At 44.3% G+C, this 26,947-nt stretch overlaps 1 protein-coding gene across 1 annotated transcript in view; it reads left to right on the top strand.

The window, feature by feature from the left end:
• ALDH16A1 (aldehyde dehydrogenase 16 family member A1) overlaps positions 1–26,947 on the top strand; it is an 86,805-nt gene that overhangs the window by 1,651 nt on the left and 58,207 nt on the right. The window contains exons 2-3 of the mRNA XM_073656454.1: positions 15,579–15,681; positions 25,737–25,863. Coding sequence (XP_073512555.1) covers positions 15,579–15,681; positions 25,737–25,863 — 230 coding nt within the window. The remainder of the gene's footprint in view (positions 1–15,578; positions 15,682–25,736; positions 25,864–26,947) is intronic.

Raw genomic sequence — 26,947 nt, forward strand, 5'->3', positions numbered from 1 at the left:
GACTAGAAGCAGCAACTGTCCGATCGGCTCTGCTACATACAGGGGACGAGCAGGTCCCCTGCATGCAACAACCACAGGCGTCTGCTGCAGACCCTGGGTTGTCATGCCCACCCATCGGTGACCCGCGATCACGTGACGGGGTCGCCGATGGGCTGGGCTTATGACGCGCTACCCGGAAGCGCGCGTTAAATGCCGCTGTTGGAGATTGACAGCAGCATTTAACATGTTAACAGCCGCGGGTGGATCGCGATTCCACCTGCGGCTGTTGCGGGCACATGTCAGGTGTAAGAATCAGCTGACATGTGCTCGGTTCAGTGAGGGCTCAGCTCAGCCCTCACTGAGCGGGGGGTACGCAAATGTGCGTACTAAGACGTCATGGGTTGGAAAGGGGTTAAAGGCGTATTCACATGTTGCAATTTTTCCGTAGGAAAAAAAAAATCGCTGCATTTTATAGGACCAGCAAAGTGAATGAGATTCCTGAAATCGTATTTTTCTTTCCATTGGCGCCTCTTTTAACCCCTTTACCCGCGAGGGTGGTTTGCACGTTAATGACCAGGCCAATTTTTTCAATTCTGACCACTGTCACTTTATGAGGTAATTACTCTGGAACTCTTCAACGGATCCTGCTGATTCTGAGATTATTTTTTGTGACATATTGTACTTCATGATTTTGGTAAAATTTCTTCGATATCACTTGCGTTTATTTGTGAAAAAAACGGAAATTTGGCGAAAATTTTGTAATATTTTGCAATTTTTGAAAATTTGAATTTTTATGCCCTTAAATCAGAGAGATATGTCACACAAAATAGTTAATAAATAACATTTCCCACATGTCTACTTTACATCAGCACAATTTTGGAACCAAAATTTTTTTTTTGTTAGGGAGCTATAAGGGTTAAAAGTTGACCAGCAATTTCTCATTTTTCCAACAAAATTTACAAAACCATTTTTTTAGGGACCACATCACATTTGAAGTCACTTTGAGAGGTCTTTATGACAGAAAATACCCAAAAGTGACACCATTCTAAAAACTGCACCCCTCAAGGTGCTCAAAACCACATTCAAGAACTTTAATAACCCTTCAGGTGCTTCACAGGAATTTTTGGAATGTGGAAGAAAAAAATGAACATTTAACTTTTTTCACAAAAATGTTACTTTAGACCCAATTTTTTTTTTATTTTCGCAGGGGTAACAAGAAAAAATGGACCCCAAAATTTGTTGTGCAATTTCCCCTGGGCACGCAGATACCCCATATGTGGGGAAAAACCACTGTTTGGGCGCACGGCAGGGCTCGGAAGGGAAGGAGCGCCATTTGACTTTTTGATTGTAAAATTTGCTTGAATAATTAGTGGACGCTATGTTGCGTTTGGAGAGCCCCTGATGTGCCTAAACAGTGGAAACCCCCCACAAGTGACCCCATTTTGGAAACTAGACCCCCCAAGGCACCTATCTAGATGCATAGTGAGCACTTGGAACCCCCAGGTGCTTCACAAATTGATTTGTAAAAATGAAAAAGTGGAAAAAATAATAATTTTCATTTTTACAAATCCATTTGTGAAGCACCTGAGAGTTCCAAGTGCTCACTATGCATCTAGATAGGTGCCTTGGGGGGTCTAGTTTCCAAAATGGGGTCACTTGTGGGGGAGCTCCACTGTTTAGGCACACAGGGGCTCTCCAAACGCAACATGGTGTCCGCTAACAATTTGAGCCGATTTTCCATTCAATTTGTTAGCGGACACCATGTTGCGTTTGGAGAGCCCCTGTGTGCCTAAACATTGGAGCTCCCCCACAAGTGACCCCATTTTGGAAACTATACCCCTCAAGGATTTTATTAAGGGGTATAGTGAACATTTTGAACCCAGAGGTACGACACAGAATTTGATGACATTAGGTCATCATATTGAATAAGTTGTCATTACTCTTGAGCGCAAGTGCTCGCTACTTGAGTTTGCATCAGGTACTCAGGTATGCACCATGTATCACGAGTGCTCAAGTGAAATGCTCGAGTCCCCGCCCGCATGTTTCACGGTTATTAGACACCCCCAAAAAAACATGCGGGGATCGCTCGTGCATGGCAGGCAATCCCCTCAATGTTTTTTTTGGCCGCGAAGCATATGGGGCGGAGACTCGAGCATGTCACTCAAATACCCACGATACTCAATGCGCACCCGATGCAAACTCAAGTAGCGAGCACTTGCGCTCAACACTAGTCGCCATATCGTCATCTTTTTTTTTTTTTTTTTTTTTTTTTTTTTTTCTTTTGAAAAAAAAAAACAGCCCTAACATTAGCACAACCCCAGCCCTAGCTTTTATTTTTTACACCGTTCCTCGTGCGGTATAAGTGACGAGATTACTTTATTCTTCGGGTCAGTGCGATTACAGCGATACCAGAATCATATCAGGTTTTTATGATTGACAGCTGTCACACACTAAAAGACACATTTTGTAAAATCTAGTTTTTGCATCGCCATATTTTGAGAGCTATAACTTTTCCATATTTTGGCCGACAGTCATGTGACGGCTCGTTTTTTGCGGGATGAGTTGACGTTTTTATTGGTGCCATTTTCAGGCACGTGACATTTTTTGATCGCTTTCTATTCCAGCTTTTGGGAGGCAGAATAAACAAAAACCAACAATTCAGGAATTGTGTTTTTTTTACATTTTTTTTATTCTGCTCTGGATGTGGTAAAATTGATAAGGTAGCTTTATTCTTCGGGTCAGAATGTTTACAGCGGTACCACATTTATATAGTTTGTTTTGGCGCTTTTACACAATAAAAGCTATTTTATAGAAAAAAATTTTGTTTTGCATCGCTTTATTCTGAGAGCTGTAACTTTTAGGTTTTTCGGATGATGGAGCTGTATGGCAGCTTGTTTTTTGCGGGGCGAGATGACGTTTTCAGCGGTACCATTTTTATTTATATTCGTCTTTTTGATCACGTGTTATTCCATTTTTTGTTTGGCGGTATGATGATAAAGCATTGTTTGTTTTTTTTTTACCGTGTTCACTGAAGGGGTTAACTAGTGGAACAGTTTTATAGGCCAGGTCGTTACGGACACGGCGATACCAAATGTGTACTTTTATTGTTTGTTTATTTTTTTTTTTTCATAATAATATTTATTGATGGGTACATTATATTTTTATTTTTAGTGGATTATTTTTTTAAAATATTTTTACAATTTTTTTTTTTTTTTTTTTTTTTTTTCCACTTTGACTTTGTCCCACTATGGGACTTTCACTTTTTTTATTCTGATCGCCTGCATGGCACAAGAATGCAGCACCATCCCTGTGCCATGCAGGCAGTCAGCGCTGGACAGGGAGAAGATAGTTTGGAGATGCACTGCGCATGTCCAAACAATCTTACTGCTGTCTGGTGACCCGGATGTTGCCATGACGACATCGGGTCATCATGGCAACACCCGGGAAGCCGCGGCAGACAGCGCTGGAGGCCGGAAGAGGAGGTGAGTATTCCGATCACCTCCCCTTGCCACCGCAATGCTGCGATCGATTTCGATCCCTGCACATAGTACCGGGTGTCAGCTGTGACAATCAGCTGACACCCGGCGGCGATCGCACAGCCTGTGTTTGCGCGCGCGATCGTGATGACGTACTAATACGGGTCAGGCTCTTAAAGCCCAGGGCACTGACGCGTATTAGTACGTCATGGGCTTTAAAGGGGTTAAAGTCTATTTTATATGTCCATTTATTTATTTATTTCCCATTGTCGGCACAGGTTGGAGGTCTCGGATGTTTTTGAATTATCTGTTTTTGCTTAAATGTATCCATCTCCCACCCCAGAGGGATTTTTTTTTAATGTCCACCTGTAATTTTTCGCTGAAATGTTGCAACCTGTGGCTTTTTGCACTAAAAAAATAGCGAAAAAATAGAGCATTTTTTATTCTGGGCAAAAGTCCTGAACACGTGCTCAAAAGAAAATAGGTGACCATAAGACAAAAAAATAAATAAGTGACTTAAAAATATACAAATGATGAATCTGGGACTTGAGTTTTTTCAATTTTTTTGTGATTTTTTTTTTTTTTTTTTTTTTTTTTTTTTAAACCATACTGTGACAAAAAAAAGTATTTTTAATTTATTTGTTGTTCCGTTCTTTTCCCATATTTGGTCCATGCAGACCCTCAGTCCACGAAAAAAGAGAATAGCCCCATAAAATGTGCATCAGTCGGGATAATGCACAACAAGGTGACAAAGACCAATGTGTGAATGCGGCTTAATGGTGTGAGAGAGTCTCCGGCAAATCGTCACCTTCTGTCTATATACAAAGCCCGTTTCCATTACCTGGATATTACCACCAGGTCATATTACATTGCACTCTGTATCAGACCGTACAACCATCTTGCTGGGTTGCAATACCATACACTGCCAACAGACAAGAGTGGCGCTGTTTCTAGAAAGAAAAGAAAAAAACACTTTTTTTTTTAAATTTTGATCAAACATTTAAGCATCAGAAGTTAATTAACTTTTAGAAACTTTTTTTTTTTTAATGTTTGTGAAAGTTTTCATTAGTCAATAACAAATAACTTCAGGATCCAAGGGATTTTTTTTTTTAACAGTAGATGACTCCTTCTCTGTATATGTAACTTAAGGCTGTTGGGGAACTATAACACCCATCATGCCATGATGTGGCCATTTCTTGGAGTTGTAGACCTCCGATCCAGATGTTGATTGAGGTCAGATTGGAGGTTGTTGAGGACAGATTGCTGACTGTTTACCTCATCAGATTCACGTGATGGCTTGGTAAGGTTTTGCTCTGTGTAATCCTCCAGTTCCTCTTCGTTATTGCACATGACTTGTACACGACTTCCTGGAGGCGTCTTCTCTCCTTGAGAAAGATCAGAAAGGAGCCGTCGTGTTCTCCTGGAATCACCAAACCCAGACTCCTCCATCAGACGTAGATAGAGAAGTGTGATCCGTCACTGCACAGATCACGTCTCCTCCAGAGTCCAGTGGTAATGGCTTTACACCACTCCATCCGACACTCTGCATTGTGCTTGGTGATATACGGCTGCATGAAGCTTCCGGCAGGGGCGCAGTGTTTGTGCTCATATTAATACCAGAGGAGGTCTGGACTCTTATTACAGGACCGCGCTGGTATCAGTGAGCTCTTTTCCTTCCTTAATTCCAAAAACAAAAAATGGCCAATCAAGATCATTGCATTTTGGAAGTTAAAAAAAAGAAGGGGGGACACTGAGCCCCTTTATTTTTCCAGGACAGGGGGTTTTTGTGGTGAAGGTGTGGACAACAGCAGCTGATGCGCAGAGTCTTAAAGCGAGGCAATGCTCCCTGGGGATAAAAAAGGTATACACCAAAAGGCAAAAATACTGCCACTGGTTGGAGACGGGTGCACTGTGAGTGAATGTAGTATAAAGTACAGCTAGAGCCTCCTCAAAAAAGATTGAAGCACCATTTATAGGCGGCTGCTTCAGTATTGCTGGCATGTTTCTCTTCACAATCTAGTGGTGTCTGCAGTACCCCCTAAGATCCAAATTAAAGCCTTGCCCTGTACTGACGAGAACGCCAAAACAGCTGACGGGTTTCTCTTCATTTTGGAAGAGTTCTAAGGTACTTTGTATCGCCACTCTTTTCTTAAAGGGTAATTTGTCAGTAGGTTTTGCTATGTAATCTGAGAGCACTATGAGGGTGGAGAGACCCTGATTCCAGCGATGTGTCACTTACTAGGCTGTGTTTTGCCTTTTCATTAAAATCAGTGATTTATCAGCAGGAGATTATCACTACAGGACGAGGTGTCTCGTGCCTCCTGGTCCAACCATGCCTCCATCACTCATTGTCGGCGCTGCTGTTCTCTTTGATTGGCAGGAGCAGTTACATGGCACCACACTGTCAATCAGTGGCCACTGACTGGCTGCAGCCTTTACTATTTTGTTCGATTTTACGGAATATTGATGCGCTGCAGCCGATCAGCAACGGCTCATTGGCTGCAGTGGTCACTTGACACTTCTGGTAGCAGCAGTGCTGACAATGCTGGAGCGGTGCCGCTGCGGGAGGCGAGTTTATAATGATTTTACCTTCTATGGGGCCCTGAATTGATCAAGTTTTTCAAACATTTGAAATTCGTCCACAAATAGTTAACGCTGTTGCTCCTGTATTGTATAGCAGTGCGTGACGGAGGCGACCTGAGAGCGTTCGCCCCCCAGGTCTGCAGGGATTGGCTGGGAGCCGCGGCCTCCCCTGTGTACATGGCTTCCTATACATCACAATGGCCGGGAACGGACAAAGGTTCCTTTCTTGTTAGTCAGTGCAGGCTACATTTTAACAGGATCCTCGTGCCTCCAGGAGCCCGGCGTCATCTTGTAACCCTTTGTCTGAAGTTGATCTGCAGCTTTAAAGCTAAAAAAAAAAATAAATCTTCAGTTCTTTAAGGCAAATATTTTATGAATATGCTTGTCCCAGTGCAGCCACAATGAAGATTTTTTTGTTAGATTACCCTTAAAGGGAATCTGTCAGCAGGTTTTACTATGTAATCTGAGGACTGCATCATATAGGAGCAGAGACCCTGATTCCGGTGATGTCACTTACTGAGCTGCTTGGTGCAGTTATGATAGAATCCCTGTTTTCTCTGCTGTAGATCTCGGAATGCTGAGCCATGTATAACCCCGCCCACTCCCCTGATTGGCTGCTTCCTGTGTACACTGTCAGCAAACTGCCAATCAGTGGTGGAGTTACAAATTAACTGGACTGCTGTGCAAGTGATAAAACAGATTGAATTGAAACTACAGCAAGCAGCCTAATAAGTGACACATCACAGGAACCAGACTCTCTGCCCCTACATCATGCTGCTCTGATTCCCTTTAAAGAGTAATTTAAATACAATTTTTTTTTTCATTTATTTTGTCCAGCATGGTTTTTTTTTTTACAGGAATGAGGACAAATTCCCTGATAAAGTGATTTAAAAAGTTTTATAACTTTTCCTACTGAAAAAATAAACTTTTTCTAACTCTGCATATATGCTGACTTTTACAGTGGTCACAATCTTGCTCCCTGGTCCATGGTTTTTTCTCCCCGGTATCATTAAGTCCCCATGATCTGTACACACTGTGTCTTCCTCCTCGGCCTTGTCCTCTCATTATATGGGGTCACTCCCCCGCAGCCCGGTGGGTCATCACCCCCAAGAACATCAGAATGAAGGAGTTGAAAATCTGTTTGCACTTCATGGTATTTCATCACTGACCTTCACAGTCTGGTGGATTTTCGGTGATTGCAGAGTGTAAGAGACCTAAAGATAAGACCGAGCCGCGCGTGTCCCCCATATCACTGGAGGCTGTAATCCACAATCTATCTGTCCCACATGATGGCTCCACGTATCTAGGAGCTGTAATACTGTCAAGTACATGGTGCGTCACTTGCTCAGCCTGTTCATTTTAAGAGCATTAAGCCTCCTTACAGGCACAATTAGTATATACGGCACCTCCCTATAAACAACAACAACCTACAAATTTAATGGAAGCAAACAGCCAGTAGCATAGAAATAATAATCTTTATTAACAATAGAAAACGAACATATTTTTAAAAATGGAAAATAACTAGCAGAATTTTTTTTTTTTTTTTTTAAAAATGGTCATATCAAACTATACCACTGGAGGGAGCCGATGTTCACTAGTAGTTATAGTTTATAGTGAAAATCAAGAGTAAGCTCCATATGTTAGCAGCGTATGCATAGGCCAGTATCCTAAGTAATTCCAAATGGTATTCGCGTCTATACATATAAAGCTAGCAAGTCCACAATAGCATCATTCAAAATAAAGGGGAGGATACCCATCCCACTGGAAGAGGCATCGTGTGAAACGCGCGTTGAGGCCATTATTTTCAAACTCAGGTCGTACCTGCTGCTCCCTATTTCACTATAAGCACTTTATATTCTTTGTGACTATATTGGATGTGTAATCCTGTGCACTATACCTTGTCTAATGTCATTGATTTAAATGCATTTGCACATAGCACTTTATATATTTATTTAGTACTTTGCACTTTGATGTACCTATCCCCCATTTATTTTGAATGATGGTATTGTGGACCTGCGAGCTTTATATGTATAGACGCTAATACCATTTGGAATTACTTAGGATACTGGCCTATGCATATGCTGCTAACATATGGAGCTTACTCTTGATTTTCACTATGAATTATAACTACTTGTGAACATGGGCTCCCTCCAGTGGTGCAGTTTGATATGACAAGTTTTTTGGGGAAAAAAATTCTGCTAGTTATTTTCCCTTTTTAAAAATGTTTTTTATTTTTGTTAATAAAGATTATTTTTATGCTACTGGTTGTTTGCTTCCATTAAATTTGTAGGTTGTTGTTGATGTTTATAGCAACTGCAATTCTTCACTTTGCTTGTGGTGGCGCTGCAGGAAAAGTGAACACTTGCCGTGGGGTTCACTTGTGGATTACTGATTTTTTTAGATGACTTTTACAATAGAAGGAGATTTTAAACCAAACAATCCCTCTCTGGTCATTTCTAAGCGTGGTTTCCATCAAAAGGCGGGCAATAAACGCTTTTCTTTATCGCTTCATTGGGGGACACAGGACCATGGGTGTTTGCTGTTGTCGCTAGGAGGTTGACACTAGGCAAAAAAAGGAAAATGGCTCCTCCTCCGCAGTATGCACCCACCTACAGGCACCAAGCTCACCAGTTTAAGCTTAGTGTCTGTAGGAGGTAGACCTGGATCTTTACTGATCCAACCCTGTTGTGTTTTATTAATGTTTGTTTTTTCTCTTTCAGATACAGCTCTTCAGGCTAACAGGGCACATTGAGTCCCCTGTTAACCCACTAGTGACCGAGAGAGCAATGTGGCTACCCCCACATCGCCCACTCTCGGACCCGCTGGGCAGGACTTATCCCCTGTCTTCTTAGGGTGTCTCAGGGTGATTTCGGTGGCCAGTCCTAGCCTGTTCCCCACCCCAGCCCCCTCCTCAGAGCGGCCTGGGAGGGAGACGGTGGTCCCTGCGGGTGACCTTCCCCCAGTTTTCTGGGGTTGACACAGTCTCCTGCACTGTCCAGGACCGGACAGTGCGGGAAGGAGGAAAAGCCAGGATCCCCCCCTATCCAGGAAGGGGGGAGACCATCCTCAGAAGGAGAAAGGAAGGGATGGTTCCCGGACCCGCTAAGACAGGTACTTCCCTGCCTTCTAGCTGCAGGTCCCACTCCCCTGGCGTTACCTGCCTCCCTCTCCCCACCCCCTCTCACCAAACATGGCGCTTAATAGCGCTTCCCTGGGCCACTTCCTCCTTCTCCCTCATAATGCGCTTTCTCCGTCGGGGGGGGGGGGGGGGTGCGTGTCCGGTGGGCGGCCCTGCTCCGACGGCTATACGCCCCCTCCTTTTTGACCAACCAGGGCCAAGGAGCATAGTGACGCTTCCGTCACACCCTTGTGCCTGTGGACCTATCACGGCGGGCCTCTCAAGCCCGCCCCCTTCCCATCTGCCTATCGGAGCCTCGTCGCGCTCCGTCATCAACTCTGCGTCCTCTGCACCGACGCCATCTCTCTGCCGCACGCAGCTCTCCGCTCCATCGGCACCTATCGACCCGCTCCAGCCTCCCCTTCGGAGCCTTCAGGGGGACACAGGACTTCTTCTCTGCAGGATCTGGTAGGCTCTGCCCTGACACCGACCCCCCTCCCCTCCTGCTCACAGCGCTCCCCTCTGCAGTATCCCTGGTCAGGCACATATGCCCAAACCTAGGGAGCCCTCAGTCCGCCCCTCTCACATCGTCACATACTACGCCTGTACTCTTTGCGGTACTAAGTGGCCCACGCGTCTCCCTACGGCCTTCTGCTCGACCTGCAAACTTCCCGCCATGCTGACACCCCAAGATTCCCCGCCGGAGTGGGCTGTTGCTATGTCACAGTCTGTCTCTGACCTCACCAAGGTTTCTCAATCTCTGGTGCAGGTCTTAGAACGCTTGCCAGAATGTTTGCCTTTGCTGTCCACGGCCACCAGCCCTCCGAACGTCCCCACAGACGATTCGCAGGCACCCCTGCTCCCTCCTCACAGGGGCCGACTGACGACACGTTCTAAGAAACGGACCCACGCAAGCTCATCCTCCAGCTCTCCAGACTCCAAGATGCTCCCTGTGTCTCACACCTCTTCCCCGGAGGTCGCCCAGGGATCTAACTCTGCTTCAGATTCAGACTCTGGTTCTGACACAGACCAGTATTCCAGGATCCAGGACATGATAGACAGCCTTATAACGGCTGTCAATCAGACTCTGCATGTTACAGAAGACGAGAGCCCGTCCCGGGACTTCTCAGTTTCCTTCAAAAAGATTAAGCGTCCTGCACACACTTTTTCTAACCATGCAGAATTTGACATCGTTTTTCAAAAGCAGTGGGAGCATCCAGAAAAGCTCTTTACAGGAAAGAAACAGTTAAACATCCTATACCCCTTTAACCAGGACCTTGTCAGCAAATGGACGGAGTCCCCATCTGTGGATCCTCCCGTCTCTCGCCTTTCCGCTAAGACTGTACTATCTCTTCTGGATGGTTCCTCCCTTAAGGATACCACGGATAGACAGGTTGAGGCCCTCACCAAGTCAGCCTTTGAGGCTACGGGCACCATCCTCTGCCCTTCCTTCGCCTCAACTTGGGTATCAAAAGCGGTGTCCGCCTGGGCCAAACAGCTCAGACAGGGCATCCTAGCAGGCGCCTCCCCGGACGATCTGGCCGACTTAGCTGATCAGATCGGCCATGTCGGAAAATATCTACTTACGGCGTCCCTCGACTCCGCTGCATGCTCAGCCCGGGTTTCCATTAATCTCGTTGCCTTACGTAGATTTCTTTGGCTTAAAGCCTGGAATGCCGACCCGGATTCCAAAAGATCTCTAACTAATCTTCCTTTTCAAGGTTCCAGGCTGTTTGGATCCAAGCTAGATCAGATCATCTCCAGATGCTACTGGGGGTAAGAGCACCTCCCTCCTCCAGCCCAGACCCAAACACCCTTTTCCTAGGAGACCCCCCCCCCCCCTTCAATTCCGGTCCTTTCGTCAGTTCGCTCAACAGGACTGTACTCCAGCACGGCGGGACAGTCGTAGACCTTCCTTTAGACCCACGCCTAACTGGCGCCCAAAGAGTCGCTCCTCCAAGTCCTCTGGATCACGATCACAATCCAACAGGTTTTCCTCAACATGACGGGTCACTCGCACCTGGGACTTCTCCCAGGGTGGGCGGCCTTCTACTTCTGTTCACAGATTCTTGGCTCCCGGCAATAGAAGATGCCCGAGTAAAAGAAATTGTTACTTCCGGCTACAAAATAGAGTTCGATTCCAGCCCACGATCACGCTTTCTCAGGTCCCGCACACCACAACCATCTCTGCTTCCCGGTTTCCTCCAAGCCATCACCTCTCTTCTGCGCTCAGGAGTCAGTCCCGGTTCCTGTTCAGGAAAGGTTTTCCGGTTTTTACTCAAATCTCTTCGTCGTCCCAAAAAACGACGGCTCACTACGTCCGATTCTGGACCTCAAACAGCTAAACCGACATGTACGCATCCGACATTTCAGGATGGAGTCCCTCAGATCGGTAATCGCTTCGATGGAGGCCGGGGAATATCTATGTTCAGTGGACATTCAGGATGCATACCTTCACATCCCAATCTGCGCGTCACATCAGAAGTTCCTACGCTTTTCCTTCAAGAACGCGCATTACCAGTTCACTGCCCTCCCCTTCAGCCTCGCCACAGCCCCGAGGGTTTTCATGAAGGTGATGGCGACAGTTATGGCCATTCTTCGAACAAGGGGAATTGTAATCATCCCCTACCTCGACGACCTGTTAATCAAAGGCCCCACATTCAAGGACTGTCTCCACAGCATACAGATCGCCTTGAACACTCTCTCCCGGTTAGGCTGGCTGATCAACACGGACAAATCCTCCCTGGTCCCATGCCAACGCCTAACCTTCCTAGGGATGCAGTTTGACACGACCCGTGCCCGGGTCCACCTTCCGAGGGAAAAGAAACTCCCTACGACAAGCAATCCACATCCTCTCCGACCCAGGTCCACACTCCCTTCGCCTATGCATGAGTGTCCTGGGAAAGATGGTAGCGGCCATGGAGGCAGTTCCGTTTGCCCAGTTTCATACCTGGTCCCTTCAACTAGCCCTTCTCTCAGCTTGGGAGAAGAATCCGTCATCTCTAGATCAACTCATTAGGTTACCTCCTCAAGTAAGACGGTCGCTAACCTGGTGGTCCCGCCCTTCTTCCTTCAGACCCGGGAGATCATTCCTTCCGCTTCGCTGGCAGGTGGTTACGACCGATGCCACCCTGTCACGGGTGTGTCGCCACGAAGATCGTCACGATTACACAGCCTGACTTCTCGCAGCTGACTTTTTGGTGCTTTGTGTTTTTCGGCAGTGAGGGAGTTAATTCTCTCTCTCTCTGTGCTAGACGAGGTCCAGCCTCGCCCAGCTGCAATCAATGCTGCTGTAGTGAGTCTCCTTCAAATGCCTGCTGGTCTGTTTGGGAAGTGTCGGTGAAAGCATTTCATACAGACTTACAGAGCGGATCGTGGTATTTGGAGTTTCTGAGATAAGTGTATTTGGAGTGTATTTTCCCTTCCTCGCTTTATCATTTATCTCCTTTCCCGTTCGTGTTCCCTCTGTTGTAGTTGTGTAGTTTTTGTATGCAAGGTGGTTTTGGTTTTTCCCTTGTACTGTCTCGTTCGTCTAAGTACTGTGTGTGGGCATATTATTACTTGTCCTCTTTTGTTGTGATCGGGGTCCTTCTCAGGACTAGATTACTTAGGTGCAGGGATCCTCAGGAGGTAGGGGTTACGCTGGCAGCCTGGACCTCTGTACCTTTATCAGTACCTCCAGGTTGAGGGATTAGTCAGGGCCCCTGCTTAGGGTCAGCTTAGGCCCCCTACCTCCAGTATACAGAGACAGTGTGACACACCCTCATTGGTTGGGGGCAGTTTTCGTACAACACACGGTCCAGGGCCTGTGGAGTCCCCACGAAGTCTCCCTTCCCATCAACATTCTGGAGATGAGGGCGATTTACCTGGCGTTGCGTCACTGGCAGAAGATCCTGGCAGGGTCCCCAGTCCGGGTACAATCGGACAATGCCACGGCCGTGGCATACATAAACCATCAGGGAGGAACGCGCAGCAAGCCCGTCCTAAAGGAGGTGGCAAGAGTGCTCCTTTGGGCCGAGAAAACGGTCCCCGCAATCTCAGCAGTCCACATTCCAGGGGTCGACAACTGGGCGGCCGACTTCCTCAGTCGGCAGGGCCTCGCCTCAGAATGGTCTCTCCACCCCGAGGTGTTTCACCAAATCTGCTTGCGGTGGGGCACGCCGGACGTCGACCTCATGGCGTCCCGGTTAAACCACAAGGTCCTGTCCTTTGTAGCTCGGTCCCGCGATCCACTACCAATCGCTCAGGACGTGCTAGTCATATCATGGTCACAGTTCCAACTGCCCTAGCTCTTTCCACCTCTACCTTTGATCCCTCGAGTCATTAAAAAGGTCAAGACAGAGGGAGTACTAGTTCTCCTAGTAGCCCCAGATTGGCCCAGACGCATCTGGTACGCAGATCTGGTAAATCTGCTTGTCAACTCCCCGTGGAGACTACCAGACCTTCCGGACCTCCTCTCTCAGGGTCCTATTCTAAATCAGAGTTCTCGTTCTCTGAACTTAATGGTAAGACCGTTGAGGCCGCGGTGTTGAAGACGACGAGCTTTACTGACAATGTCATTCAGACCCTAATTAACGCCAGAAAACCCGCTACCTCGCGCATATACCACAGAACTTGGAGAGCCTTTTTTCGGCACTGCGAACAAGATCAACTGACTCCTATGTCCTTTTCTTTGCCAGTCATTTTGGCTTTTCTTCAGTCTGGCCTAGAGGCGGGACTATCTCTCAGCACTCTCAAGGGCCAAGTTTCGGCCTTGTCCATTCTATTCCAACGTAGCTTAGCTAGCCGTCCTCGGGTCAGGACCTTTCTACAAGGGGTGGCCCACCTGGCGCCCCCCTATCGCCCTCCAGTGGAACCATGGGACCTTGATATGGTCCTAAGCGTCCTACAACAGCCTCCTTTTGAACCCATTCAGGACATTCCAGCCTCTCTCCTTTCCTGGAAGGTGGCTTTTCTGGTGGCTGTTACCTCTCTTAGAAGGGTCGCAGAACTCGCAGCCCTCTCTTGTCTGTCGCCTTTTCTGGTATTCCATCAGGACAAGGTAGTGCTCAGGCCGGTGCCTTCCTTTTTGCCAAAAGTGGTTTCCGCTTTTCACATTGATATCGTTTTGCCTTCCTTTTGCCCTGCTCCATTGCATCCACGGGAGAAGTCTCTGCACAAACTGGACCTGGTCAGAGCTCTACGTGTGTACCTTTCCAGAACGGCCTCCCTTCGGCGCTCGGATGCCCTTTTTGTCATCCCTGAGGGGCATCGCAAGGGTCTCCCTGCTTCCAAGTCAACCATCGCCCGTTGGATACGTTCGACCATCTTGGAGGCACATCACATCTTGGGCAAACCTCCCCCTCCCGGAGTAAGGTCTCACTCCACCAGGGCGGTGGGGGCCTCTTGGACGGTTCGCCATCAGGCTTCGGCCTCTCAAATCTGCAAGGCCGCAACGTGGTCTTCTCTTCACACCTTTTCAAGGTTTTACAAGGTCCACACTTATTCTTCAGCTGATGCCAGTCTTGGACTGAAGGTCCTGCAGGCGGCAGTTGCCGAAGTATGACCTAGTCTGTGACGATCTTCTGTTCTCCCACCCAAGGGACTGCTTTGGGACGTCCCATGGTCCTGTGTCCCCCAATGAAGCGATAAAGAAAGAGGGATTTTTGGGTACTCACCGTAAAATCTTTCTTGGAGCTTTCATTGGGGGACACAGCACCCTCCCTGTGTTTGGACCTATGTCCTGTTGGCCCTGTTGGGCATCTCATTTAGTTTTTCACAGTTGTGCCCCGTTGGGCATTACATAGTTCGTTTTATTGTGCTTCTCCTACTGCTCTAGCCAGTAACTGGTGAGCTTGGTGCCTGTAGGCAGGTGCATACTGCGGAGGATGAGCTATTTTCCTTTTTTTGCATAATGTCAACCTCCTAGAGACAGCAGCATACACCCATGGTCCTGTGTTCCCCAATGAAGGCTCCAAGAAAGAGATTTTACGGTGAGTACCAAATATCCCTCTTTTCTCATCAGGATAATTGGCTAAAAAATGTCAAAATCCTCTTGATAACGGGCAACTTTGCTAAATACCCTTGGATTTTTAATTCTATAGTTTATGGCTCATTGTCTAACTTACCGGATACCGCTGCAGTCTATCGTTAGTGACTGATCTCCTAGGCAAAGAGAGCAGCGCTTACAAGCTCTTTCCTCCAGTATGGGGAAGAGCACAGCTGGAATCAGTGGCGTGACAACACCACTGGCCGTAAGTGCCTCTCGAATGGTGAGTGCGCGCCGCCTCTCGAATGGTGAGTGCGCGCCGCCTCTCGAGCAAGGCCTGATTTCTCATGATCAGTCTTTTTTTTTTTTTTTTTTTTTTTTTTCCCTGAATTTATGATTTTATTTTTATCTTTTTATACTTATGGTTTTATTTGTTTTTTTTTCCCCTCTCTAGGCCTGGCTTGACAGTCACGAACGAAGCTTTGGTCATTTTATCGGTGGCAAATGGATAAAACCGGATGGAAGACAGACGTACGCTACTAAGAATCCAGCAACGGGTGAGTGGTCACTTTCAGAATAATGTAATCAAATCTACACGTAACCTGATCGTCCTGAACTGCAAAGTGTAAATGAGGCTTAAGTATATGATAATGGCAATACCGCCTTTGACCACTAGATGCTGCCATTATACATCTATAATCTTCAGCACATGTAATCTGTCAGTGGACATTGAATTTATCAGGTCCTGGGAAAACTGGGTGACAGCTGATATGGTCACCTCAATGGCTTCTCTTCCAAATAGATTTAACCTAGAAATGGCCCATATTGTCATGGCACCTCCAAATAATTGCAAAAACCTATAAAGGAATGGAAACAAATGCCACCCAGAATCAACATACACAGTATTTTATTAATCAAAACCAAGATGTATAAAACATACTTAAAACAAGGGGAAACCAAGCAGGATTAATCACATCCACTGGCAGTACCAAACTGATCCACATGGAGGAGCCAAAGCACTATTTGTGTATAGTTATAGCGGTACAGATTAATTCATTTTCTAGTAACAACTCCTATTAACCACTTCGCGCCAGAGCCTGTTTTTGCCTTCGTGACCGGGCCAATTTTTTCAATTCTGACCGCTGTCACTTTATGAGGTAATTACTCTAGAACGCTTCAACGTATTCCCCTGATTCTGAGATTGTTTTTTCGTGACATATTGTACTTCATGATAGTGGTAAAATTTCTTCGATATAACTTGTGTTTATTTGTGAAAAAATCGGAAATTTGGCGAAAATTTTGCAATTTTCAAACTTTGAATTTTTATGCCCTTAAATCAGAGAGATATGTCACACAAAATAGTTAATAAATAACATTTCCCACATGTCTACTTTACATCAGCACAATTTTGGAACCCAAATTTTTTTTGTTAGGGAGCTATAAGGGTTAAAAGTTGACCAGCGATTTCTCATTTTTCCAAAAAAATTAACAAAAACATTTTTTTTAGGGACCACATCTTATTTGAAGTGACTTTGAGGGGTCTTTATGACAGAAAATACCCAAAAGTGACACCATTCTAAAAACTGCACCCCTCAAGGTGCTCAAAACCACATTCAAGAACTTTATTAACCCTTCAGATGCTTCACAGGAATTTTTGGAATGTGGAAGAAAAAAATGAACATTTAACTTTTTTCACAAAAATGTTACTTTAGACCCAATTTTTTTATTTTCACAGGGGTAACATGAAAAAATGGACCACAAATTTTTTTGTGCAATTTCTCTTGAGCGTGCTGATACCCCATATGTGAGGGAAAACCACTGTTTGGGCGCACTGCAGGGTTCGGAAGGGAAGGAGCGCCATTAGACTTTTTGAATGTAAAATTTGTTTGAATAATTAGCGGACGCCATGTCACATTTGGAGAGCCCCTAATGTGCCTAAACAGCGGAAACCCCCCACAAGTGCCACCATTTTGGAAACTAGACCCCTTAGGGAACTTATCTAGATGTGTGGTGAGCACCTTGCACCCCCAGCTGCTTCACAGAAGTTTATAATATTGAGCCAAAAAAATAAAATTTTCACATTTTTCCCATAAAAAATGTTTTTCATTCCCTAATTTTGTATTATCATAAGGGTAATCGGATAAATTGCACCATGAAATTTATTGTACAATTTCTCCTGAGTACGCCGATACCCCATATGTGGGGGAAAACCACTGCTTTGGTGTACGGCAGGGTTCGGAAGAGAAAGAAGCGCTATGTTGGCTGGGATAGGCAGCAGACACCATGTCACATTTGAAGAGTCGCTGACATGCCGAAACAGCAGAAACCTCCACAAATGACCCCATTTTGTAAACTACACCTCTCAAGGAATTCATCTAGGGAAGTAGTGAGCATTTTTTAATTTTTAAATTTATACCATTGGGCAGTGAAAAAAGCATAATAATATTTTTACCACAAAAAAATGTTTTACCCTCAGATTTTACATTTTCACACAGGGCAATGGGTAAAAATGGTGCCGAAATGTGTCACACAATTTCTTCTAAAAGTGGCAATACCCCATATGTGGCTGTATCGTACCACTCAGCCATACGGTGAGATTTGAGGGGGAAGGAGTGCTATTTGACAATTGGAGAACAAATTATTGTAGAATAGGCATTTGGATTTGGGAGCACAAAATTTTCTGAATTTCTTTTGGGGGGCAAGGGTCATTTTGCTTTTCCAGAGCCTTTCTGCTACCAGTAACTTGGAAGTCCCTTATATTTTTAACAGATGATGGACCTGAGTGGGGACTAGCTTTTTTTGAGGACTGAGTTGAAGCTTTTATTGGGAACATTTTACGTAACATTTATCCGGCGCTCTAGGCTGAGCACTTACATCGGGGTTTCCATCTAAATTTCCAAGTGATGTAATTCAGATGAAACCCCTGCAGGATCCATTCACTGTAATGAGGCAGCAGAGTTACTCTGGACTCCGTCTGGCCTCTGTTTAGTGGTGTCCTTTTTTTTCAGAAGTGCACAAAACTGTGGCCAACCGCACTTTTATGCACGCCTAAAACAAATGACACCGTGGGATCCCAGGCTAGACGGCATCCACAGTGGCATATATCTGCCTCATTACAGGGAATCTTCCATCATGGGTTCTGGCTGAATCACGTATTTCAGAGATTTACACGGAAACTCTGGTGTAAGTGCTCAGCGCAGAGCACAGGATAAATGTGAGCAGAGCCTTACTGGGATCTTTGGGAGACATAATAAACAAATCAGTAGCAGGTGAATAATATTTGTTTTATTTATTTTTTATGCCGTTCGTAGTGTGATATAACTGATTAGATTACTTTATTCTTCGGGTCGGTGCGATTACAGAGTTACCAGATTTATATCGGGTTTTTATGACTGACAGCTGTCACACACTAAAATACGCTTTTTTTGCAAAATCTAGTTTTTGCATCACCATATTTTGAGAGCTATAATTTTTCCATATTTCGGCCGATAGTCATGTGACGGCTTGTTTTTTGCGGGACGAGTTGAAATTTTTATTGGAACCATTTTTGGGCACGTGACATTTTTTGATCGCTTTCTATTCCGTTTTTTGGGAGGTAAAGTTAACAAAAACAAACACGTCAGGAATTGTTTTTTGAGTTTTTTTTTATGCCGTTCTGCGTGTGGTAAAAGTGATCAGGCAGCATTATTCTTCGGGTCAGTACGTTTACAGCGATACTACACTTACTGTATTTTTTTTATGTTTTGGCGCTTTTACACAATAAAACAATTTTATAGAAAAAAAAATATTTTTTTTGCATTGCTTTATTCTGAGCGCTATAACTTTTTTATTTTTTGGCTGATGGAGCTGTATGGCAGCTTTTTTTTGCGGAACAAGATGACGTTTTCAGTGGTACCATTTTTATTTCTATTCTGCTTTTTGATCGCATTTTTTTCCACTTTTTGTTTGGCGATATGATGAAAAAGCATATTTTTTTGCTCCGTTTTTTATTTATTTTTATTACGGTGTGCACAGAAGGAGTTAATTAGTGTGACAGTTTTATAGCTCGGGTTGTTTCGGACGCGGCGATACCAAATATGTGTACTTTTTTTGGTTTTGTAATAATTTACGGATTTATTGGTTTAATATTTTATTTATTTATTTTTATTTTTGTGATTTTTTTTTTTTTTTTTTTTTTTTTTTTTTAATAGTTTAAAACTTTTTTTTTACATTTTTACTTAGTCCCTGTATGGGACATTAATTTTTATTTTTCTGATCACTGATCTCATGTAATGTAATACACATATATTACATTATATGAGATCTTCACTGACTGTTTCAGTCAGAGTCTCCTGTCTGGTATCAGCTACATACAGGCTGAAGCCAGACAGGAAGGACACCATATATGGCAGAGCTGGAGGCGGTCATGTGACCTCCAGCTGCCATAGCAACCCCAGGTCCTCAAACGAAACGGAGGTCTTCGGAGGTAAGTAAGACGACACCCTCTCTTCCTGCTGTCTCCTATATGCCGCGATCACTATAGATCACAGCATATAGCAGACAGCAAAGGGTTAACATCACTGGGACCTGATCTAATCAGGTCCCGATGATGTACCCTGTCAGAGCTAACGCTCTGCACCGGAATCGCAGTGCTTGCAGGACCCTGGGGGTCCTGAGCACTGCGAGACCACCCACCGTTTTTAAACGTCGGCACTGCACAGAGCCCGGCAAGCGCCGACGTTTATCTACAGTGGGCGGTCGGGAACCGGTTAAAGTTTGCATGTATAAGCTGCCCTAAGACGTATTTCACGGAGAACAAGTCCAGTAAGAGTGGGGAAAAATTCCTGCAAAGAAATGGTATGCAACCAATGATTCAATAATGAGCATAAATTACAATAATTACATTTTTAGAACTACAAGTAGAAGGATAGAAAAGTGCTTAACATCGTGTGATAATTACACAGTGGAGTACCCAGACTGCACATATATTGAGGACATAGCAATGTACTTAAGCGGAAAACAATCCTGCTAGACACAAATAAGGTCTGAGCAATATATCCTGTAAATTTATAAGAATAGGTCGCAAGACCAATAGCTTTAAGAAAAATGTGCAGAAAGGTACTGGGCAGGGTATAAATTAAAACAGATTAATACATAGCTGCATAGTGCAGAGAGTAAGAGATACTACCTGAAGATGTGGTACAGGCCCCGACGCGCGTTTTGCGATTTAGCTTATTCATAGAATCATAGAATGGTAGAGTTGGAAGGGACCTCCTGGGTCATCTGGTCCAACCCCCTGCTCAAAGCAGGATTCACTAGATCATCTCAGACAGATGTCTGTCCAGCCTCTGTTTGAAGACGTCCATTGAAGGGGAACTCACCACCTCTCGTGGCAGCCTGTTCCACTCATTAATCACCCTCACTGTCAAAAAGTTTTTTCTAATATCTAATCTGTGTCTCCTCCCATTTAGTTTCATCCCATTGCTTCTAGTCTTTCCTTGTGCAAATGAGAATAAAGATGATCCTTCTACAATGTGACAGCCCTTGACATATTTGTAGACAGCTATTAAGTCTCCTCTCAGTCTTCTTTTTTGCAAGCTAAACATTCCCAAATCCTGCAACCGTTCCTCATAGGACATGGTTTTCAGACCAGTCACCATTCTGGTCGCTCTTCTCTGAACTTGCTCCAGTTTGTCTATGTCTTTTTTAAAATGTGGTGCCCAAAACTGTACACAGTATTCCAGATGAGGTCTGACCAAAGAGGAGTAAAGACCGATAATGACTTCACGTGATCTAGACTGTATGCTTCTGTTAATACATCCCAGAATTGTATTTGCCTTTTTTGCTGCTGCATCACACTGTTGACTCATGTTCAGTCTATGAGCTATTAGTATACCTAAGTCTTTTTCACATGTACTGTTGCTTAGCTCTATTCCTCCCATTCTGTATATGCTTTTTTCATTTTTATTGCCCAGATGTAGTACTTTGCATTTTTCCCTGTTAAAAACCATTCTGTTAGTTACTGTCCACTGCTCCAGTTTATTTAGGTCTTTTTGAATCCTCTCTCTCTTCTCTAGTATTAGCTATCCCTCCTAGCTTTGTGTCATCAGCAAATTTAATCAGTTTACCCTCAATTCCTTCATCTAAATCATTGATAAAGATGTTGAACAATACAGGTCCCAGGACGGAGCCCTGTGGTACCCCACTTGAGACATTCATCCAGCTGGATGTGAAGCCATTTACAACCACCCTTTGAGTCCGATCACTAAGCCAGTTATGAATCCACCTAACAGTTGCCTGGTCCATTGCATACTTGGTCATTTTTTCAATAAGGATGGTGTGAGATACTTTGTCAAATGCTTTGCTGAAGTCAAGATATACTATATCTACAGCATTTCCCTGATCCACCCAGTCAGTGATTCTGTCATAGAAGGAAATTAAGTTAGTCTGACATGACTTGTTAGTTACAAACCCATGCTGACTCTGGTTAATCACTTCATTTTTATCCAGGTACATGCATACATGTTGTTTAATAATTTGTTCAAAGATCTTTCCTGGTATAGAAGTCAGACTCACCGGCCTATAGTTCCCTGGGTCCACCTTCTTCCCCTTTTTGAAGATAGGAACAACATTTGCTCTTCTCCAGTCTTCTGGGACTTCTCCTGTTCTCCAAGAATTTTCAAAGATTATGGAGAGTGGTTCTAAAATTTCTTCTACGATCTCCTTCAGTACTCTGGGGTGTAATTCATCTGGACCTGGAGACTTGAACTCATTTATGTTAGCTAAATATTCCCTCACAATCTTTCTGTTTACAGATAACTTGGATTCCTCTATTCCTTTAAAAGGACAGTGAAGATCAGTTGATGTTACATTTTCTTTCTGAGCTAAAACAGATGCAAAATAGGAATTAAAAAGTTCGGCCTTCTCAACATCCTCTCTTACCATTTCTCCATTTTCATCCTGTAAAAATCCTATAGCATCTTTGACTTTTCTTTTACTTTTGACATACCCCCAAAATCCTTTTTTATTGCTTTTGACATCTCTTGCAAGCCTTAATTCATTGTCAGCTTTAGCTAACCTGATACGTGCCCTACAGGATCTGCAGACTGCATTATAATCTTCTTTAGATATGCCTCCCTCTTTCCATTTAATAAACATTTCTTTCTTTCTTTTTAGCATGTGTTTAAGTTCTGTGTTCATCCATCCTGGTTTCCTTAAATGCTTCCCATTCTTCCTACTTTTCGGGATTGTTAACGATTGTGCTTTGAGAATCCCATTTTTAAAAATTTCCCATCCTTCCTGGACATTTTTGTCCTTAAGGACATCCAGCCATTGGATCCCTCCTATTCTCTTTCTGAGTCTCTTAAAATCTGCCTTTCTGCAATCTAACCTTGAAGTTTGAGTCTTCACATGTCTTCCTCCTCTAGTTATCCAAAATTCTATAATAGCATGATCGCTGCCTCCTAGGGTCCCAGCCACCTTTACCTCCTCAACCATTTCCTCCCTGTTTATAAGGATTAGATCCAAAGTAGCAGATCCCCTTGTTTTCTCCCCTACCTTTTGGAAGATAAAGTTGTCAGCAAGAGAGGATAAGAATTTGCTTGACCTGTTAGTTTTACTTGAGAGAGATTCCCAACAAATGTCTGGATAGTTGAAATCTCCCATGACCACTACGTCATATTTTTTGGAGAACTTGGTCATTTGATACATAAAGAGTTCATCCATATCTTCAGCTTGCCCAGGTGGCCTGTAGTAAATGCCTACAATGGTGTCCTTTCCGTTGTTCTCTCCTTCTATTCTTACCCAAACAGTTTCCACAGAACTCCCAGTCTCTGAAGCTTCAATCTCTGTGCAGATATACGCTTTTCTAACATACAATGCGACACCTCCTCCTCGTTTATCAAGTCTGTTTCTTGCAAATAAGTTGTATCCTTTTAGCCTTTTATTCCAATCATGTGTATCGTCCCACCAAGTTTCAGTGATTCCAGGAGGATAACATAGTAACATAGTTTGTAAAGCCGAATAAAGACTAGCGTCCATCAAGTTCGACCTGTTAATTCTGTAATTGCTAAAGTTGATCCAGAGGAGGGCAAAAACCCCAAATGATTTAGCCAATCTTCACCTGAGGAAAAATTCCCTCTCGACTCTGAAACCAGCAGTCAGAATAAATCCCTGTATCAACCTACTATTTTATTTTTGAGTATATGCTGAAATCTGCCTGGTATCTAGAAATGCATCCAGTCCCCGCTTGAACTGGTGTAGTGAATCCGACATTACCGTCTCCTCACTCAGTGAATTCCATATTCTCACTGCTCTTACCGTAAAGAACCCCTTCCTATGCTGGTGCTGAAACCTTTTCTCTTCCAGTCTTAGTGAATGCCCTCTTGTTACCGTAATATCCCTCCTTTTGAACAAATCCCGGGCAAGATCTCTATACTGTCCCCTAACATATTTGTACACATTATGTCCCCCCTCAACCTTCTCTTTTCCAGGCTGAATAGTCCTAGTTTTGCCAGCCTCTCTGGGTATTGCAGTCCCTCCATTCCCTTTATTAATTTTGTTGCCCTCCTTTGTACCTTTTCAAGCTCATTTATATCCTTTCTATATATTGGGGCCCATAACTGAGCACAGTATTCCAAGTGTGGTCTGACCAGTGCTTTGTACAGTGGAAGAACAATGTTCTCATCCTTTGCAGCTATACCTCTTCTGATACATCCCATTACCCTGTTTGCCCTTACAGCAGCGGCCTGACTTTGGGCACTCCAATTTAGTTTGCTATCAATCAAGATGCCCAAGTCCTTCTCCATCTCTGAATTCCCCAATGATTTCCCATTCAGTGAGTACTGGTGACTTCCATTTTTCCTTCCCATATGTATGACCTTACATTTCTCCTCGTTAAACCTCATTTGCCATTTAATGCTCCACCTACCCAGCTTATCCAAATCCCTCTGTAGGTCTGCACTGTCCTCTTTTGTATTAATTGTTTTACATAACTTTGTGTCATCTGCAAATATTGATATTTTACTATTTATCCCGTTGACTATGTCGTTAATAAAGATATTAAATAACATTGGGCCTAGTACAGACCCCTGTGGTACCCCACTAGTGACGCTTACCCAATCTGAGTATATTCCATTTATAACCACCCTCTGCCTTCTATCCTTTAGCCAGTTAGCTACCCACTTGCAGACATTTTCCCCCAGCCCCATCATTCTCATTTTGTATACCAACCTATTATGTGGCACGCTATCGAACGCTTTTGAGAAGTCGAGATACACGACATCCACTGGTTCCCCCTGATCTACTTGAGTATAGTAAGTATAGTGGTAGGGGGAGATGTGGTCTTTTTATAGTTGTGCAAGTTCAGTCGTGGCAGCGGTTTTGAATGCGGCGGCAAACCAGAAGTAGCGTCACGGCCGGTCAGCGTCACACTCACACATAGATAACACAGGATCCACCATTCACAGTAGAGGATGTCACAGCTCACCTCCTCCTCCTCCTCCTGTACAATGACTGATAACACCTCTATATACAGTAGATAACACAGGATCCGCCATTCACAATAGGTGATGTCACAGCTCACATCCTCCTGTACAATGACTGATAACACCTCTATATACAGTAGATAACACAGGATCCACCATTCACAATAGGTGATGTCACAGCTCACCTCCTCCTCCTCCTGTACAATGATTGCCAGTGTGAAAATTTGCAAGACTTTAATATAGATAATAATATGTTAAAAAAAAACATAAAAACCTGGCACTTAATTAACAGGTCACATTCCCATGAAGTCGTCTTTTCTCCATTGATTCTTGACCCTGGTAAGTCACGACGTCCATCCCGGGGCCGTGTGTCCAGTAATCAGCGACATTGTGAGTGGGGAGGGATTGGGGACGCTGCGGGTTTATTCCAAGGTTAATCTGTGAGCAGCTGTACTGGAGAAGATGTAGGACACTGCATCGAGGAGGGGAAATCCTGGCCTGGCACAGCGCCCCCTATACAACATACTGGGAATTGTGCTCAGTGGGACATGTATTTTCGGTCCACGTACAGAACGTGATCATGTGATATTATTGGTGTATTGCATGGCCTACCTACAACACATGCTGTATGAATTCAGCATGAAATCACATTTCTGGAGCAACATTAGTCTGTCCATCTATTATTCCTCCTCCTGGAAAATTCTGAATAATTTGATAACTGGGTGTTATCAGGTGGGGTGTGTCCCTGCACACCCTGATACTGGTAGCTCTGGTTGGACAGTGTCGGGGGTGTGTCCCTGCACACCCTGATACTGGTAGCTCTGGTTGGACAGTGTCGGGGGTGTGTCCCTGCACCCTCTGATACTGGTAACTCTGATTGGACAGTGTCGGGGGTGTGTCCCTGCACACTGATACTGGTAACTCTGATGGGGCACTCACAACACTGTCCAATCAGAGCTGTCTATGTCAAACTATGCAGCAACACAGCCCAACCTGATAAAATCCAGGTATCAATTTATTAATGTTCAGGAGGAATAACAGAGGAACAGCCCTATGAATAAGTCTGTGAAGTACAGCTAATAATGCCCCAGCGCCGGCAGCTTTATCCTCACATCAGCCTATTTGGTGATTTCTTGTGTTTTCCTTAGGAGAGGTTCTGGCCTCCACCATCCAGGGAAATGAGGAGGACGTGGAGCTGGCGGTCAGCACAGCACAGAAAGCCTACGGGAGTTGGAGCCAACTTCCTTGTCATGTTCGGGCACGATATATGTACAGGTGGGCATCAGGGGTCACCCAGTGCACAAAAGAGAAGTTCTCTGCTCTATTGGTTGGTCGGTCCTAAAAGGAGGACATCGCTTTTTATTCTTAAAAATGTCCTAAAAATGCTATGGAAAGCTTTAGGATGTTTTTACCTAAATGCATGAATTTTGTGTAGAAAATAATCTTGCAATATGGTCTCATTACAATGATTGGCTATTTTTGCTTCTTCAGCCTCTATGTATCAGTGCATAGCAGGATGCTGAATGAGTTTCCGTAAGTGTGGGACCATATTGATCCTGCAGTTTCTATGTATCACTGTACATGGCTGGCTAAAGAATAAGTTACCAGTAAAACCAGTCAGTAAGCTCAGCCGACAGCAGGGTCTGTTGCACTTTATTTCTTTTCTTTTGAATATTTTAAGCTGATTTATGACATCATCAAAATTCAGCTTGATCATCAATCAGCTTAGAAGATATTTACGCTCAGGAGAGATGGGAATTACGGACACTGCTGTACAATGAGCATGCTTATGGATGCAGTGGTAACTCATCCTTCTGGCTGCTTTGTACTGTGATATATAGAGGCTGTAGAAGCAAAATGGTTCAATGTTTTTTTTTCTTTTAAAAACTTGTAAAAATCCCTGAGCTGCCCTGATTCTGCAGCTTTTTTCCGTGCGCTAAAGGCAGAGATTTCACATACTGCACCCTAAAAGCAACAAATATGAATATCTTTGCAATGGAGCGACGTGGAGCAAAACAGAAAAAAGCTGCAGAATCAGGGGAGCTTAGAGATTTTACATGGTATTCAACTCATTTTTTTTGCGCAAGTGGCAGGTCATCTTTAAATGGTTTTCTCATAAATAGGTAAAATTGCAAAGTGCTTGTATAGATGTTTAATTTTATAGTGTACAGTTAGTTGCAAAGTCGGCAAGGAGTTCAGCTCTTACAAGCTCTGTGTTACAGAGCTTGTAAGTACGATCCAGCCCGCGTCAGTGCCTCCGTGCTCCTCTGATTTTGTAGCATGGAAGAGTGCAAAGTTTGGACCGGCGGTGCAACCATGCCCGCTGGTCCAAACTGTCAATTATGAGCGAGCAGGAAGC

This window comes from Phyllobates terribilis, unplaced genomic scaffold (assembly GCF_046119375.1).
Source record: "Phyllobates terribilis strain yellow unplaced genomic scaffold, ASM4611937v1 Scaffold_12__6_contigs__length_324123572, whole genome shotgun sequence".
Taxonomy (NCBI): domain Eukaryota; kingdom Metazoa; phylum Chordata; class Amphibia; order Anura; family Dendrobatidae; genus Phyllobates; species Phyllobates terribilis.